Source organism: Jaculus jaculus, chromosome 6, assembly GCF_020740685.1.
Source record: "Jaculus jaculus isolate mJacJac1 chromosome 6, mJacJac1.mat.Y.cur, whole genome shotgun sequence".
Classification (NCBI taxonomy): Eukaryota; Metazoa; Chordata; class Mammalia; order Rodentia; family Dipodidae; genus Jaculus; species Jaculus jaculus.
In genome coordinates, this window is record NC_059107.1 from 71,370,422 (window position 1) to 71,384,719 (window position 14,298).

General features: G+C 42.8%; 2 protein-coding genes and 1 pseudogene across 4 annotated transcripts in view; 1 reads left to right on the top strand and 2 right to left on the bottom strand.

The window, feature by feature from the left end:
* The window catches only part of Wdr37 (WD repeat domain 37), a 118,960-nt gene extending 104,973 nt beyond the window's left edge, over nucleotides 1-13,987 (bottom strand). Inside the window, exons 1-2 of one of the 3 annotated variants that reach the window (XM_045152548.1) lie at nucleotides 13,894-13,987; nucleotides 13,737-13,819 (exon numbers count right to left, since the gene is read on the bottom strand). The gene's annotated coding sequence lies outside the window, so the exon portion shown is untranslated. Of the gene's footprint in view, nucleotides 1-13,207; nucleotides 13,349-13,736; nucleotides 13,820-13,893 lie in introns of those variants that run through there. The other 2 variants (XM_045152550.1, XM_004662204.3) reach the window with 2 other exon arrangements.
* Nucleotides 481-598, bottom strand: LOC123461886 (annotated as a pseudogene).
* Nucleotides 11,681-13,285, top strand: LOC123461514 (vegetative cell wall protein gp1-like). Its single transcript, XM_045152201.1, has one exon. The coding sequence runs from the start codon at nucleotides 11,681-11,683 to the stop codon at nucleotides 13,283-13,285; it is 1,605 nt and encodes a 534-aa protein (XP_045008136.1).
* Nucleotides 13,988-14,298: the final 311 nt, after the last annotated feature.

Genomic DNA, 14,298 nt, shown 5'->3' on the forward strand with positions numbered 1-14,298 from the left:
AACCACTAGGGTTCATGACTTCCCCCATCATAGGCTTTTAGTATCAGGCATTTATTCCCTTTTGCGGAGCAAGCCTCCAGTCCACTTAAGAGAGTAGTTGGTTTCCCCCATAACAGACATGCCATTATTGCTGGCCAAACTTAAGGGTTGCATTGTCCACTGTTGTTTGTGCCCACTGATAATATCTCTCCCCCCCTCCTCCCTCTTCCTCCCTCCTCCCTCCCCCCATCAGGTAGGTATTAGTACCTGGACTGACATCGGGGTCCTCTATTCTGTTCCACTGATCTACATGTCTGTTTTTATGCCAATACCATACTGTTTTTGTTACTATGCCTCTGTAACATAAAGTCAGGTATGGTGATACCACCAACCTTATTTTTGTTGTTCAAAATTGTTTTGAATATTTGAGGGTTTTTGAATTCCCAAATGAATTTTAGGATTTTTTTTCTATTTCCATTAAGAATGTCATTGGAATTTTTTAAAAATATGGAATGCTTCATGAATTCGTATGTCATCCTTGTGCAGGGGTCATGTTGATCTTCTTTCTTTTGGTCAAATTTGCTAAGGGTTTATCAGTGTGTTTATCCTTTCAATGAACCAACTCTTTGTTTCACTGATTTTTTGTAGTGTTTTATTGGTTCCTAATTCATTAATTTCTGCCCCAATCTTTATTTTTTCTCCCCATCTATTGATTTTAGGTTTGCCATGTTTTTCTTTTTCCAAAGCCTTAAGGTGAAGCATTAAGTTGTTTACTTGTGACCTGATTTCTTAATATAAGCACTTAAAGCTATAAATTTCCCTCTTAGGACTGCCTTCATACATCCCAAAGGTTTTGGTATATTGTGGTCTCATTATCATTTGAATCTATTAATTTTTTGATTTCCTTCTTGATTTCTTCATTGACCCATTCATCATTTAGTAGTGTATTCTTTAGTTCTCATGATTTTGTGCATACTCTACAGCTTTTCTTGTTATTGATTTATACTTTAATCCCATTGTTATCTGATATAATGTAAGGAATTATTTCAATTTTCCTGTATTTGTTAAGGTTTGTTTTGTGTCCTAACCTATGGTCTATTTTAGTGATCCATGTGCTGCTGAAAAGGAAGTGTATTCTGCAGGATTTGGATGGAATGCTCTGTTGATATCTGTCAGGTCCATTTGTTCTATGGCCTCATTTAATCTAGATGCTTCTCTGTTTATTTTTTCCCAGGATGACCTGTCAATTGATGAGTGTGAGGTATGGAAGTCACCCACTACATTTTGATGTTATCTGTGACCCTAGTTCTAATATTATTTGATGAAATTTGGAGACCCCATGTTAGGTGCATATATGTTTAGGATTGTAATGTCCTCCTGTTGGAGTGTGCCTTTAATCAATATAAAGTGGCCTTCCTTATCTTTCATAACTAATGTTGGCTTGAAGTCTACCCTGTCAGATGTTAGGATAGCAAAGCCTGCTTGTTTTCTAAGCCTATTTGTTTGAAACACCATTTTCCAACCTTATACCCTAAAATAGTGTCCATCTTTTGGGGAAAGGTATTTCTTGGAGGTAACAAACAGAATGATCCTGCTTTTCAAACCAGTCTGCAAACCTGTCTTTTGGTTGGGGCATTGAGAGCTTTGATAATAAGAGTTATTATTGAAAGGTGTGATTTATTCTTGCCATTCTTGTTTTGTGGCTCTTCCTTTTTTTCCCTTTACTCTCTTGTATTAACTATTATTTGGGTATGGTTTATTTTTTCATCATTCCTTATATGCATGCTTTTCTTTCTCTTCCACATTGAGGATCCTATCAAATATTTTCTATAGTTCAGTGTTCATATATTCCTTGAGCCTGTTTTGTTGTCAAATGTCCTTATTTCTCCATCTGTTTGGATAGATAGCTTTACAGGATAACATAAGCTTGGATGACAACTGCTATCTTCAGAACTTGGAATACATCATTCCAAGCCCTTCTGCCTTTTAAAGTTTGTGTTGAGTAATCAGCTATTATCCTGGTGTGCTTGCCTTTGCATGTGACTTGATTTTTCTAACTGCTTTCAATATATTTTCTTTTGTTTTTGTGTTTTGTAACTTAATTATAATATGATGGTTACAGGTTCTTTACTGATTTTGTCTGTTTGGCATTCTATAGCTTCCTGAATCTGAACTGGCATCACTTTCCCTCTTTGGGGGAAGTTTTCTTCTATGATTTTGGTGAAAATACCTGCTATGCCTTTGGAGTGAATTACTTCTCCTTCTACTATGCCCTGAATTCTTATGTTTCAGCTCTTCATAGTGTACTGAATGCCTTAAAATTCCCATTCATGCCTTCCTATCAGCTTGTCTTTCTCCTTTTGGACTGCATTACATCTACCTGGTCTTCTACTTGAGATATACTGTCCTCTCCATGATTCATTCTACTGGTGAGACTTCCTAAAGAATTTTTTATTTGAATTACTCTGTTTTACATTTCTAATATTTCTGATTTGTATTTTTTCATTATTTCTATTTCCTTACTGATATCTTATATGGACCTCCTTATTTCATTAAGTTGGTTTCCTATGTTCTCCTTCAGGAGGTGTTTTCTTCTTTGATTCCTTTGAGTTCCTTGAGTATAGACTGAAATCGTTGTCAGGCATTTCTTCTAAAATAGTCTCACTGTTCATTTCTGATGGATTTAGTATTTTGGTGGGATTGTATCATCTTAATTTTCTGTGTTTCTTGTATTACAATATAAAGATTTTTGCATCAAGTTAATTTGATTCTTGGGTTTTCTGATTATCTGCAGTGTTCTTAGCCATGTAAATCCAAATTTATTTATCTTCACAGTAGGAATTTAAGGCACCAAGTATAGCTCTTATACTCCCAAAAAACAGCAGAAGTGACCGTAGGTGTTGAGTTTGCCTGCTATGCAAGTATTCTAGTATACTGGGTAGAGCAATTTACTGGCAGATTCTAAAATTCAACTCAACAATATACACATTCAATCCAAACCAGCACAGAATATTCATGGGGATTAAAACAGATAACCTAATAAAGCCAAAGTCCGTAAGGGTGTGTGTTGACCTACACCCTTAATCCTGTCAACTGGAAGGCTGAGATTTCTGGTCTAAAATGGGTTCCAGGTCAGCCTAGGTCCAACTCAGACCTTATCCCCAATAATGACGGGAAAAAAAAAAAGACTAAGGCTCTATGAATCAGGGAATATCAAAGGCAACAATAGTCAAAACCAAAATACAGCTTAATTGAGAAAAGTAAAGCCAACCAAGAATATATAACACATAACCTGCCCTGACAAGGAAACAGAGATTAGCACTTTCAGTGCAGGTCCATATACCTGCCTTTGTGTATGTAAGCCCTGTTCTTTCTGGGATGGCTTCCGATCTCACCAATGCTGAGTGCCACCTCGAACCCTCTCTGTTACACTGTGAATCTAGTGTTCTGATCCCTCCATCTATAATTTTTTAAGTTCTCGTCAACCTACCTATGTTTTCCAAAATTAGTGCTACAGTTTCCTATTTTTCTGAACTTTTAAAAATTATTAGCACATACCTTTAATCCCAGCACTAGGGAGGCTAAATTAGGAGGATCACCATGTGTTTGAGTGCAGCCAGGCTACAGCCTGGGCTAGAGTGAGACGACTTTAAAAAAGTTATTGGAACCAGGCATGGTAGTACATGCCTTTAATCCCAGCATTTGGGAGACACTGCCATGAGTAAATTCCAGGCCATCCTGAGCCAGACAGACCCTACCTCAAAAAAAATAAAATAAAATAACAAAAAAAAATTATTGGGCTGGGCAAGATAGGGAAGCAGTTAAAGACACTTGCTTGCAAAGCCTGATTGCCTGGGTTCATTTTTTCCAAGTAAACCCAGATACACAATTTGTGCATGTATCTGGAGTTTGTTTGTAGTGGCAGGAAGCCATGGCACATCCATTTATTCTCTCCCCCTCTCTGTTTCCCCCCTACAGACAGATAAATAAAGTATTTTTAATTACTTTTCTGTTTTTCCAAAAGCACTATTTTTTAGGCATGATGGCACATGTCCTTTTTGTATTTTTTATGTTTTAATGAGAGAACGAGAGAGAGAATTGGCACATCAGGGCCTCCAACCACTGCAATAGATCTCCAGAAGCATGTGCCATCTTGTGTGCATGTGCCACCTTGCATGTGTGCATCACCTTGTGATCTGGCTTACGTGGAACCTAGAGAGTTGAACATGGGTCCTGAGGTTTTACAGGCAAGCGCCTTAACCACTATGCCATCTCTCCAGCCCAAAAAGCACTATTTTTGTTTATATAAAGTTGCACTAGAAGTGGAAGAGGTTTCTTTTCTTAATCCAGGGTCTCTATAATATTGGTTTGTTGATACCAAACACACAAACACATGACATCCTTGATTTGGTAAACAACAATGTTTAATATTTCTCTGGTAGAACAAGAAGGTGTCAATCTTTCCTTAACAATCTTTAATTCAGCATTTCCAGTATTAACGATACCTTTAGTGGCTGAAGATTTGAACTCAATTAACAGAAAATAGGAATGTAACTGCAGTTTCCACCATGTGTTCAAACGTCCTATCAAATTTCTTCTTCACTATTTTTATTATTTATTATTTGTAAGCAGAAAGAGAGAGATGAATCCAAATGCATGTGCCACTTGTTGCATCTGGCTTTACATGGGTACTGGGGAATCAAAGCCAGGTCATTAAACTTTGCAGGCAAGTGCCTCAATCTCTGAGCCATCTCTCCAGCCCTATAATTTTTTTTTTTTTTTTTTACATAGGTTATAGTCTTGTACCCCCTCATCCCCAGTCTCTATTACCCTGAGGGTCCTCCTTAGCAGGGTCCTCAGTGCTCACTGTGGGGTAATTAGGGCCTCTGTTAGCTTCTGGGGTGCTGTACCTCAGGATATTTCTACCCACCTTGTGGCTCTTACAATCTTCCTGGCCCCTCTTCCACAACAATCCCTTAGCCTATTTATATATTTATACACCTGAGAGCCTTATTATTCAACTGCACCAATTAAAAATCACACTCAGGGGCTAGAAAGATGGCTCAGCAATTAAGGCGTTTGCCTGGGAAGCCTATGGACCCAGGTTCAATTCCCCAGTACCCACATAAGCCAGATGCACAAGGTGGCACATGCATCTGGAGTTCATTTGCAGTGGCTACAGGCCCTGAAGCCCCTGTTCTATCTGCCTCCCTCCCTGTCTGTCTGTCTGTCTCTCTCTCTCTCAAGTAAATGAATAAAGTATCAAATTTTTTAAAAATCATACAAGCCAGGCATGGTGGCATACGACTTTAATCACAGCACTTGGGAAGCAGAGGTAGGAGGATTGCCTTGAGTTTGAGGCCACCCTGAGACCACAGAGTAAATTTCAGGACAGCCTGGACTAGAGTAAGACCCTACCTTGAAAACAAAATAATAATAATACAAACAATGCATCATTTCAGCATTCCATGTAGACTGGAGAAACAATTCTTTGACACAGTATGTCCACAGGAAACTCATAGCCATATATGAATGTTCAATTAGCTGTTTCTTAACATACCCTCTGTACCTGGGACAAGTTGTGAGCTATCATTCTACTCATCACACAGCCAATATTTTCAGTTATCTTAAACATATAAGTCACTAGGCTAGAATTCAATAATTTGTCAGGCACAGTTTTTCTGTGTGACCATTACTACAGTCACTTCCTTTGACAGCTACTGACATAAAACAATGCTTGTTAATAGCCTTAAAAAAAGCATATTTTAGAAAACTAGAAATGGCTTAACAGTTTTAAGACAATTCCCCAGAACACACATAAACCAGATGCATAAGCTGTTACATGAAAGAAAAAGAAAAAACATATTCTACTTGGTGGAGCAGGACCTGGAGTGGCGAAGGGAAGGAGAGGAAGAGACTAATGTGATGATCTAGACCAGCACTGAAACCATGGAACACATATCCACAACCAAGTACTCTCTGTACCCACAGCTTCCACACCAGGCATACATGTCCTAGAGTAACTTGCAGCCTCTTGCTAGTCTTTCTCTGTCACAATTATTCCTGCAACTTCTCTCTAGTTTTACTTGTCCCTCTGCATTCACATCCTCCATCTTTTCCCTAGCAATCAGTACTGGTCCTGTAATGGCTAATTTTGATTGTCAGCTTGAATGAATTAAGACTCACACAGACCACTGATGAGACACAGCATGCTTGTCAGGACTTTTCCAAAGAAGATTACCTGAGTGTGTATACCATACCATCTCCTAGGAAGGGGTCCCAGAGTTAATGAAAAGGAAAAAAATGAAAAATTAACAGATGCCAGCATTTCCCTTTCTCTGCTTTCTGACTGGCACAATGGACAAGCTGATGCTACTGCCATATACTACTGCCATGCCTCTGTCAGAGAGTGGACTGTGTTCCTCCCTTAAGTTGTCTTTTGTTAGGCATTTTGTCCCTGTGACAAAAAAATTAAAAAGTGATTAATACAGCTCTTATCACTACTTTCTTCCATGCATACCAGATCTGCTATGGAGAATAAGTCCCTGGTGCAAAAATTTAAGTATCTTATGAATACAGGCAATTAAGTGAGGTCAGGGGAAAGAGACTAAATAAGGAAAGGTGGAGTGAGGGCTAACTAAAATCTAGGAGGATATAAATAAGTCATATGGAAACCTACCTTTTTGGACAATGGAACACTCAGGAGCCATAGATTGTTACTAGAAAATTTTCAGTGCCAGGGATGGAATACCTTCCAGTGAGTTGTTGGCCAGGGAGGTCCCTGATGCACCCAAAATATTACAGGCCATTGCTGTGGCCCTGGTTTCCCACCAGGAATAGATGGTAAGACCCTATTGCTGAAGATTCCACATACTTGGGCTGCAAAGACACTGGAAAACCCTGCTGGAGCTAAGCTGAAAACCTCTTCCATGTAGATCAGCTGACACAAAGCTGGAAAAAGCCATGCTACATGCAGTTCAATGGGAGAGAAAGAAATCACTAGTGAAGATACTCAACCATGGACACTGCAAGCCTTTATTTGGCCAGCCAGGCCAAATAAACCAACTGGTGCAATAGTGGCACGTCTGTTATGGGGGAAACCAACTGGCCTCTAATTTGACTGGAGGCCCACTTCATGGGAAGGAATATATCTCTGATACTGCAAACCTACAACAGGGGTAGTCATGAGCCCCAGGAGTGTAACATCTGCTGCTATCTGGCTGAAAGTATATATTATGCTCATCAAACTGCCCAGTAAGCACTTTTTTTAATGTTCATACCCATATATTAATGCTACTCTCACTTTGAGTTAGAGAACCTTCTCTTTTCAGATGGCAGTGACCTTGGGATGACTCAGAAGGCACCATGGTGCTAAGAAGTGACAGAGGAGTGCTAAGCACTGAAATATCTCAATCACAGCTTCCATGGCTCAGGGTCCATTGCAGAAGAGGTGGCAGAAAGAATGTAAGAGCCAAAAGAAGGGTAGAACTCCTTACAACGTGCTCCTCCAGACACAAAATGGCCTGGATATCCATGACCTAACAGTGCCTGACACTACCTACACAAGACCATCATAATCGGAAGAAAAGATCATGACGTCAAAATAAGAGAGAGACTGATTGAGAGGGAGAGGGGATATGATGGAGAGTGGAGTTCCACAGGAGAAAGTGGGGGGAGGGAGGAAATTACCATGGGGTATTGTTTACAATTATGAAAGTTGACCCGTGTGTGTGTGTGTGTGTGTGTGTGTGTGTGTCTATCCATATATAAATATATAGAGAGAGAGAGAGATATACATATATATATACACATATACATATATGGACATATGTGTGTATATATATATATGGATATATATCCATATATATACATACATACATATATGGACATATATAGAGAGATAGATAGATAGATTTAAAAAAAAAAAAAAAAAAAGGAATACAGACATTGTCATCTATATCCAAGATATGCCAGTACTAGTAAAATGATAACTTAGGGAAGTGAAGGCAGGAGGATCAGGAGTTTGAGGCCAGCCTGCACTACATAAAATCTGCCTCAAAAAAAAGTAATTAACTGATCCAATATCACGCTTGGAGATTAACTGGAATCATGCAAAGAAGGGAAATGGGGTTGTAAGCATTTGTAAAAGAAATCTTGAAAGGATGTACTATGGAATCTAAGCTAGGCAAGAAATAAAATCAGAAAGAAGTAATTGAGGGCCAGAGAGATGGCTTAGCAATTAAGATGCTTACCTGTGAAGCCTAAAAACTCATGTTCAAATCTCCAGGTCCCATGTAAACCCGACACACAGTGACACAAGCAGGCAATGTCGCACATGCGCACAAGGGAGATCATTTACAGCGGCTGAAGGCCCTGACGCACCCATTCTTTCTTTCTCTCTCTCTTTGTCTCTTTCTCTCTCAAATAAATTTTAAAAGAGAGAGAGAAAGAGAGAAGTCATTGAGTGTTAGTGGAGAAACTCAGTGGTTGACAGGTCAAAGTGAGGGTGAACTGAACTACTACAAAGGATTGCTTATGAGATATAAACAGATCAAAAATTGTAAGAGTCACTAAACCTCACAATATCACTGTCAAGTAAAGCTTCCAAATTAAATTAGTGGTTCAGTGATATTTAACAAACAGTATAGTAAATCATTCACACAACTAAAAGGACAAAGAAAACTACTTCAATCTGAAAATAAGCAAGGCCTACAAGATGCAGCTTACCATGCATGACTGAGACCCTGGGTTCAATTCCAGGTCCACAAAAAGTTTTTAAATCTACTTTACGATGGCTACTTCACTGAAATGCAAACAAGAAACCTGATATTTCTTCAACTGCTTTCCTTCAAAATATTCATCTATCCAACTTAACAGGACGGATTATCATATTAAATGGAAAGCTTATGTAAATAAGATTTTTTTTAATTTTTTGTTTATTATTTATTTATTTGAGAGTGACAGGCAGAGAAAGAGGCAGAGAGAAAGAGAGAATGGGCGCGCCAGGGCCTCCAGCCACTGCAAACGAACTCCAGATGTGTACGCCCCCTTGTGCATCTGGCTAATGTGGGTCCTGGGGAATCGAGCCTTGAACCGGGGTCCTTAGGCTTCACAGGCAAGCGCTTAACCTCTAAGCCATCTCTCCAGACCGTAAATAAGATTTATTGTACGCCTTCCTTCTGAATTCTTTTTTTTTTTTTTTTTTTTTTGTTCTTAGACGCATTTTGGGGGATTTCTTTATTGCTGATTACTGACATAAACTAGGAAATGTGCATTGTTTGGGCAAGTTAACAAGTGATTCTTTACTTTTTCACATACCCAATAAAAGCTGAACCTTCTGAATTCTTAACTGATTATGGCCTGTCAAACTCATCTGTCATTATCTGCTGCCACATGTATATTATCTTCCCTATGCCATGTAAACAAGGCAGGACATACACAGACCCACTGTGTACAGAACAGGCACAGAAATATTTAATGAATTAATGAGACCCAAAACATGGCATGCTGAATTCACCACCTTCGCAAATGCTATATTAAATACCAATACATGAATACTTAACTTTCTACTCTTTTCAGACATACTGTATTAGTATGTTCAATATTAACTTGTCACTATATAAAGTTATCAGATTTATAGTATATGTAACTTCAAAAAGGCAGATGACCAAAAGTTTTAAAAAGCAATACAAGTTCTTAATGTATGCGTTCATTTGAAATAATACAAAACATTACTCTTTCTTATACTGTAAAATCTTAATTTTTCTGTCAACAAGAAGAAAAACATTTCCTTAAATTATTTCCACCAATGTTAATCATATGCAAAATAACAGCTAAAGTACAATTTGCAGACTGGGGAGATGGCTCAGTGGTTTAAGGTACTTGCTTGCAAAGCCTGCCCATCTGAGTTCAATTCCCCAGAACCCATATAAAGCAAGACACAAAAAGTGGCCCATGTGTCCAGCATTTGTTTGCAGTGGCAGGAGACCTTAGAACTTCCATACACACACAAAATAAATAAATAAATAATTTTCAAATATTTTTTTAAAAGAACACAATTTGCAGGTGGTTATTAAAACCTATAAAAGCCAGTGAATCTCTAAAAGGTCAATAAAAGTTTCTAGTAACTTTTTATTGTACTATTACTTTTAGGTAAACTCCTTGAAGCCTGAAGACACAAGCAACTTTTGAGAAGTATCAGTCGAGAATGGTCTCCATAGCAATCTGGAAATCTGTGGCCAGTATTACTAACCTGCTAAAAAACTTTCCTCAATGATGAGATGAAGGTACAGAACAAATGCTGGGGTGATAGTTAAAAGACATCATTAATTGGATAGACCATCACCAAAATGTTTTTAACAATCTCAACAGCTAAAAGAAGAAACTCAAATCTAGAATGAAACTTAAAAGAAAATATTTGCCTTAGAAAAATCAAGACAAGAAAATTAAGGAAACTTGTTATTTTTAATTGGCATTCAGAGATTTAGTTATTCATTCTTGGTCAAATACAGTTTTTTTTGTTGGTTCTTGTACTACCTCCAGCACTTCTCCCCCATCAACTTGCTCCTCTCCCAGTATCCTCTCCCCTTCTGTTTACAAGTCACAAGTGTCCTTCCCTCCTTTAAGGACCTCAGAAGGAAGGACCAAAGGATTTTTAGCTCAAGGCAAGTGCAAAGTAAGTTAATACTCTAGCACAGCCATTCAAAATCAAGCATTAAAAGCAGGTGAGAGAACAATTAGGAAATATTCCTACTGAAGATATGTCCAGCCCTTTCCAAGGTTTGGCAAACATAATCTTCCCAATAACAAAATGAGACCGGTGAACAGGAAATAGACTTAGGAAGTTCTTTGCCACAAGGTCACAGGAGCCATGCAATACTATCTCATGAGGTCAACATTACTAGAAAGGCAGTACACAAAACAAAGGGATATGAAAACCATTCCATGTATTCCACTATTTACACACTGTTGAAGTATAAGAACCCTATTTCAAAAGGCATCTGGGAACACTCAAATTTGATCATAGAAGTAATCAAACAGCAAGGTGAACAGTTCAGTGTAACAGTTAAGAAAAAAGAATCTTTGACGGGCATGGTTGTGCAGGCCTTTAATCCCAGTACTTGGGAGGCAGAGGTAGGAATATTGCCATCAGTTCACAAGGCCACCCTGAGACGACATAGTGAATTCCAGATCAGCCTGAGCTAGAGTGAGACCCTACCTCAAAAAAGAAATAAATAAAAAGAAAAGAAAAAGGTTCTTGGAGGCACAAAATAATTTCTGAATACTTTGAAGAAGTAATTCATGGGCCAAAATTAAATAATTAATTAATTTAATTAATTAGTATTAAATACTTAAATTTTAAACTGGCACTCATAGAAGACTATGATCCTAGTCAACGGATCTACATAAGCCTATGTAATGTTATGTTGTAGAATTCATGCTGGATGATAAAATATCTAAGAGCCTGGTGGCCATAAGATTATGTCTGCTCATAAGCTTGGATGGTTTATTATGCACCTGTATTTAATAAAACAGGTGCATTGTGGTATCTAAAACTTAATGTTTATCCTCAGTGGTGACAACAGCCAGGGAGAAGTCAGAAGAGGAACCAGAGTACAGCAGAGTGAGCAAGTTTAGCTCTCCTGGCCCCTCTCACTTCCCTCCTCCCTCGCAGACCAGCCATAACCCCTCTTTGGATGACATGAAGGTAAGGTCTTTGAAAAGAGCTTCCCCCAAGGCACAAACAGCCAGACTAGATACCACTTTGGGACCCAGAGAAGAAAAAGAGAGCCCGCGGGACCAACCCAAGTACCCTCCTCAATCTCGAAACCTCCACCACCATGTAGCCAACCCTCTGTCACCCAGTATCCTGGACCAACCTGACCTCTCCTGCACCCCAGTCCCTTCCCCTCCACATCACCTCGACCACTCCTGCACCCCGGTCCCTGGCCTTCCACGTCCCCATTCACCCCGACCCCTCCTGCACCCCGGTACCTGGCCTACCAAGTCCCAGCATCCCAACCAATCCTGCACACCGGTCTCTCGCCCTACGCGACCTCACATCACCCCGACCTCTCCTGCACCCCGTCACTCGCCCTCCGCATCCCACATCACCCTGACCCCTCCTGCATCCCGGTCCCTGGCCCTCCACGTCCTCACATCACCCCGACCCCTCCTGCACCCCGGTCCCTCGCCCTCCGCGTCCCCACATCACCCCAACCCCACCTGCATCCCGGTCCCTGGGCCTCCACGTCCCCCACATCACCCGGACCCCTCCTGCATCCCGGTCCCTCGCCCTCTGCGACCCCACAACACCCCGACCCCTCCTGCACCCCGGTCCCTCGCCCTCCCCGTCACCACATCACCCCACCCCTCCCGCACCCCGGTCCCTCGCCCTCCCCGTCACCACATCACCCCACCCCTCCCGCACCCCGGTCCCTTGGCCCTCCACGTCCCCACATCACCCCGACCCCTCCCGCACCCCGGTCCCTCGCCCTCTGCGACCCCACAACACCCCGACCCCTCCTGCACCCCGGTCCCTCGCCCTCCCCGTCACCACATCACCCCACCCCTCCCGCACCCCGGTCCCTTGGCCCTCCACGTCCCCACATCACCCCGACCCCTCCCGCACCCCGGTCCCTCGCCCGTCGCGTCCCCACATCACCCCGACCCCTCCTGCATCCCGGTCCCTCGCCCTCCGCGTCCCCACATCACACCGACCCCTCCTGCACCCAGTCCCTCGCCCGCCGCGTCCCCACATCACCCCGACCCCTCCTGCATCCCGGTCCCTCGCCCTCCGCGTCCCCACATCACCCCGACCCCTCCTGCACCCCGGTCCCTCGTCCTCCCCGTCACCACATCACCCCACCCCTCCTGCACCCCGGTCCCTCGCCCTCCGCGTCCCCACATCACCCCACCCCTCCTGCACCCCGTCCCTCGCCCTCCCCGTCACCACATCACACCGACCCCTACTGAATCCCGGTCACTGGCCCTCCACGTCCCCACATCACCCCGACCCCTCCTGCACCCCGGTCCCTCGCCCTCCGCGTCCCCACATCATACCGACCCCTCCTGCACCCCGGTCCCTAGTCCTCCCCGTCACCACATCACCCCGACCCCTCCTGCATCCCGGTCCCTCGCCCTCCGCGTCCCCACATCACCCCGACTCTCCCCCAGCATCCTAGGAAGGACGCGCAGCCCGACCGCTTGGGAAGATGGCGGCACTCACCTGTCAGAGAGCCGCTGCACTCGCCGCCGTCAGGGACCAGCCCTGGTCGTATACAACCCGTTCGTCTCCTCGAAGTAGAGCCCAGGACAGACCCACAGACTGACCGGACACCGACGGCCTCCGCACTAATACGACCCGACAACCCCAACCTGGCGCGCCCGCACTTCCGTTGACTGCGGAAGTCCCGCCCCGATCCTCGCCCCACGCCCAGTAGCCACCGGAAGTCCTGTCCTGGCTTCCGCCGCACAGCTCTACGGCCCGGCGCGGGGTGTCTGTGCTTTCGCGTCTCAGGGCGCCTTCTTGGCGGCCGGGGCTGGCCCGGACTCGGTTCTGAGCGAGGAAGAAGCGTGACCTCGGGAGGAGGGCGTGCTCTGCGCCCCCTGGTGGCCAGCGACAGGCCCCCGCTAGACCCCGGCCCTGTTCCCCCAGATACAGTTCTCGGGCTCGTTAGGGAAACCGCCTGCCATGACCCTGAAGCTGGGGAACGTGTGCAAACCCGTGCGCGGCGTCTCGGATCCTATTTACTCACCGCTGCAGGGGTTTCTGTCAGGGGTCCATGGTCAAGCAGGTTTTAAATCCATTTGTCCTAAAAACTCGCCCCAACCCTAAGAACTGGAGAAAGAAAGGAAAACAGTGTTAAAATGCAAGGTCAAATAAACTTTATAACTGTTAATAAATTTCAGAACCTTTCAAATCCAAACCGGCTGGCTTGCTAGAAAGCTTCTCTGGCTGGGCTCTTGCTATTTGCTTGCAGGAGAGCCTGATGGAGGTGGAACTATTAATATTTCAGCTTATCTGCAGAGGATGACTCACCCAGTTTCCTTCTGAAATATCTGATCTCCATTGGCTGAAAACAGAAAACAGAATCAGCTGTTCACTGCAAAAGGTGGGACTTGAGCTCTTTTTTTTTTTTTTTATCTAGGTTGGAAAAACCTACATAATAGACCAGGGCTGTTACCTTAAACAACTCCCTTTACAGACAACTGTGAGCCTTTAAAACTCACCTAAAACAAATGAAAAGCATGAACCCATATTTTCCTTCTATATTGCTCACCATTTCCTACCTGTAAAAATGTGAAGCCTAAGGACCC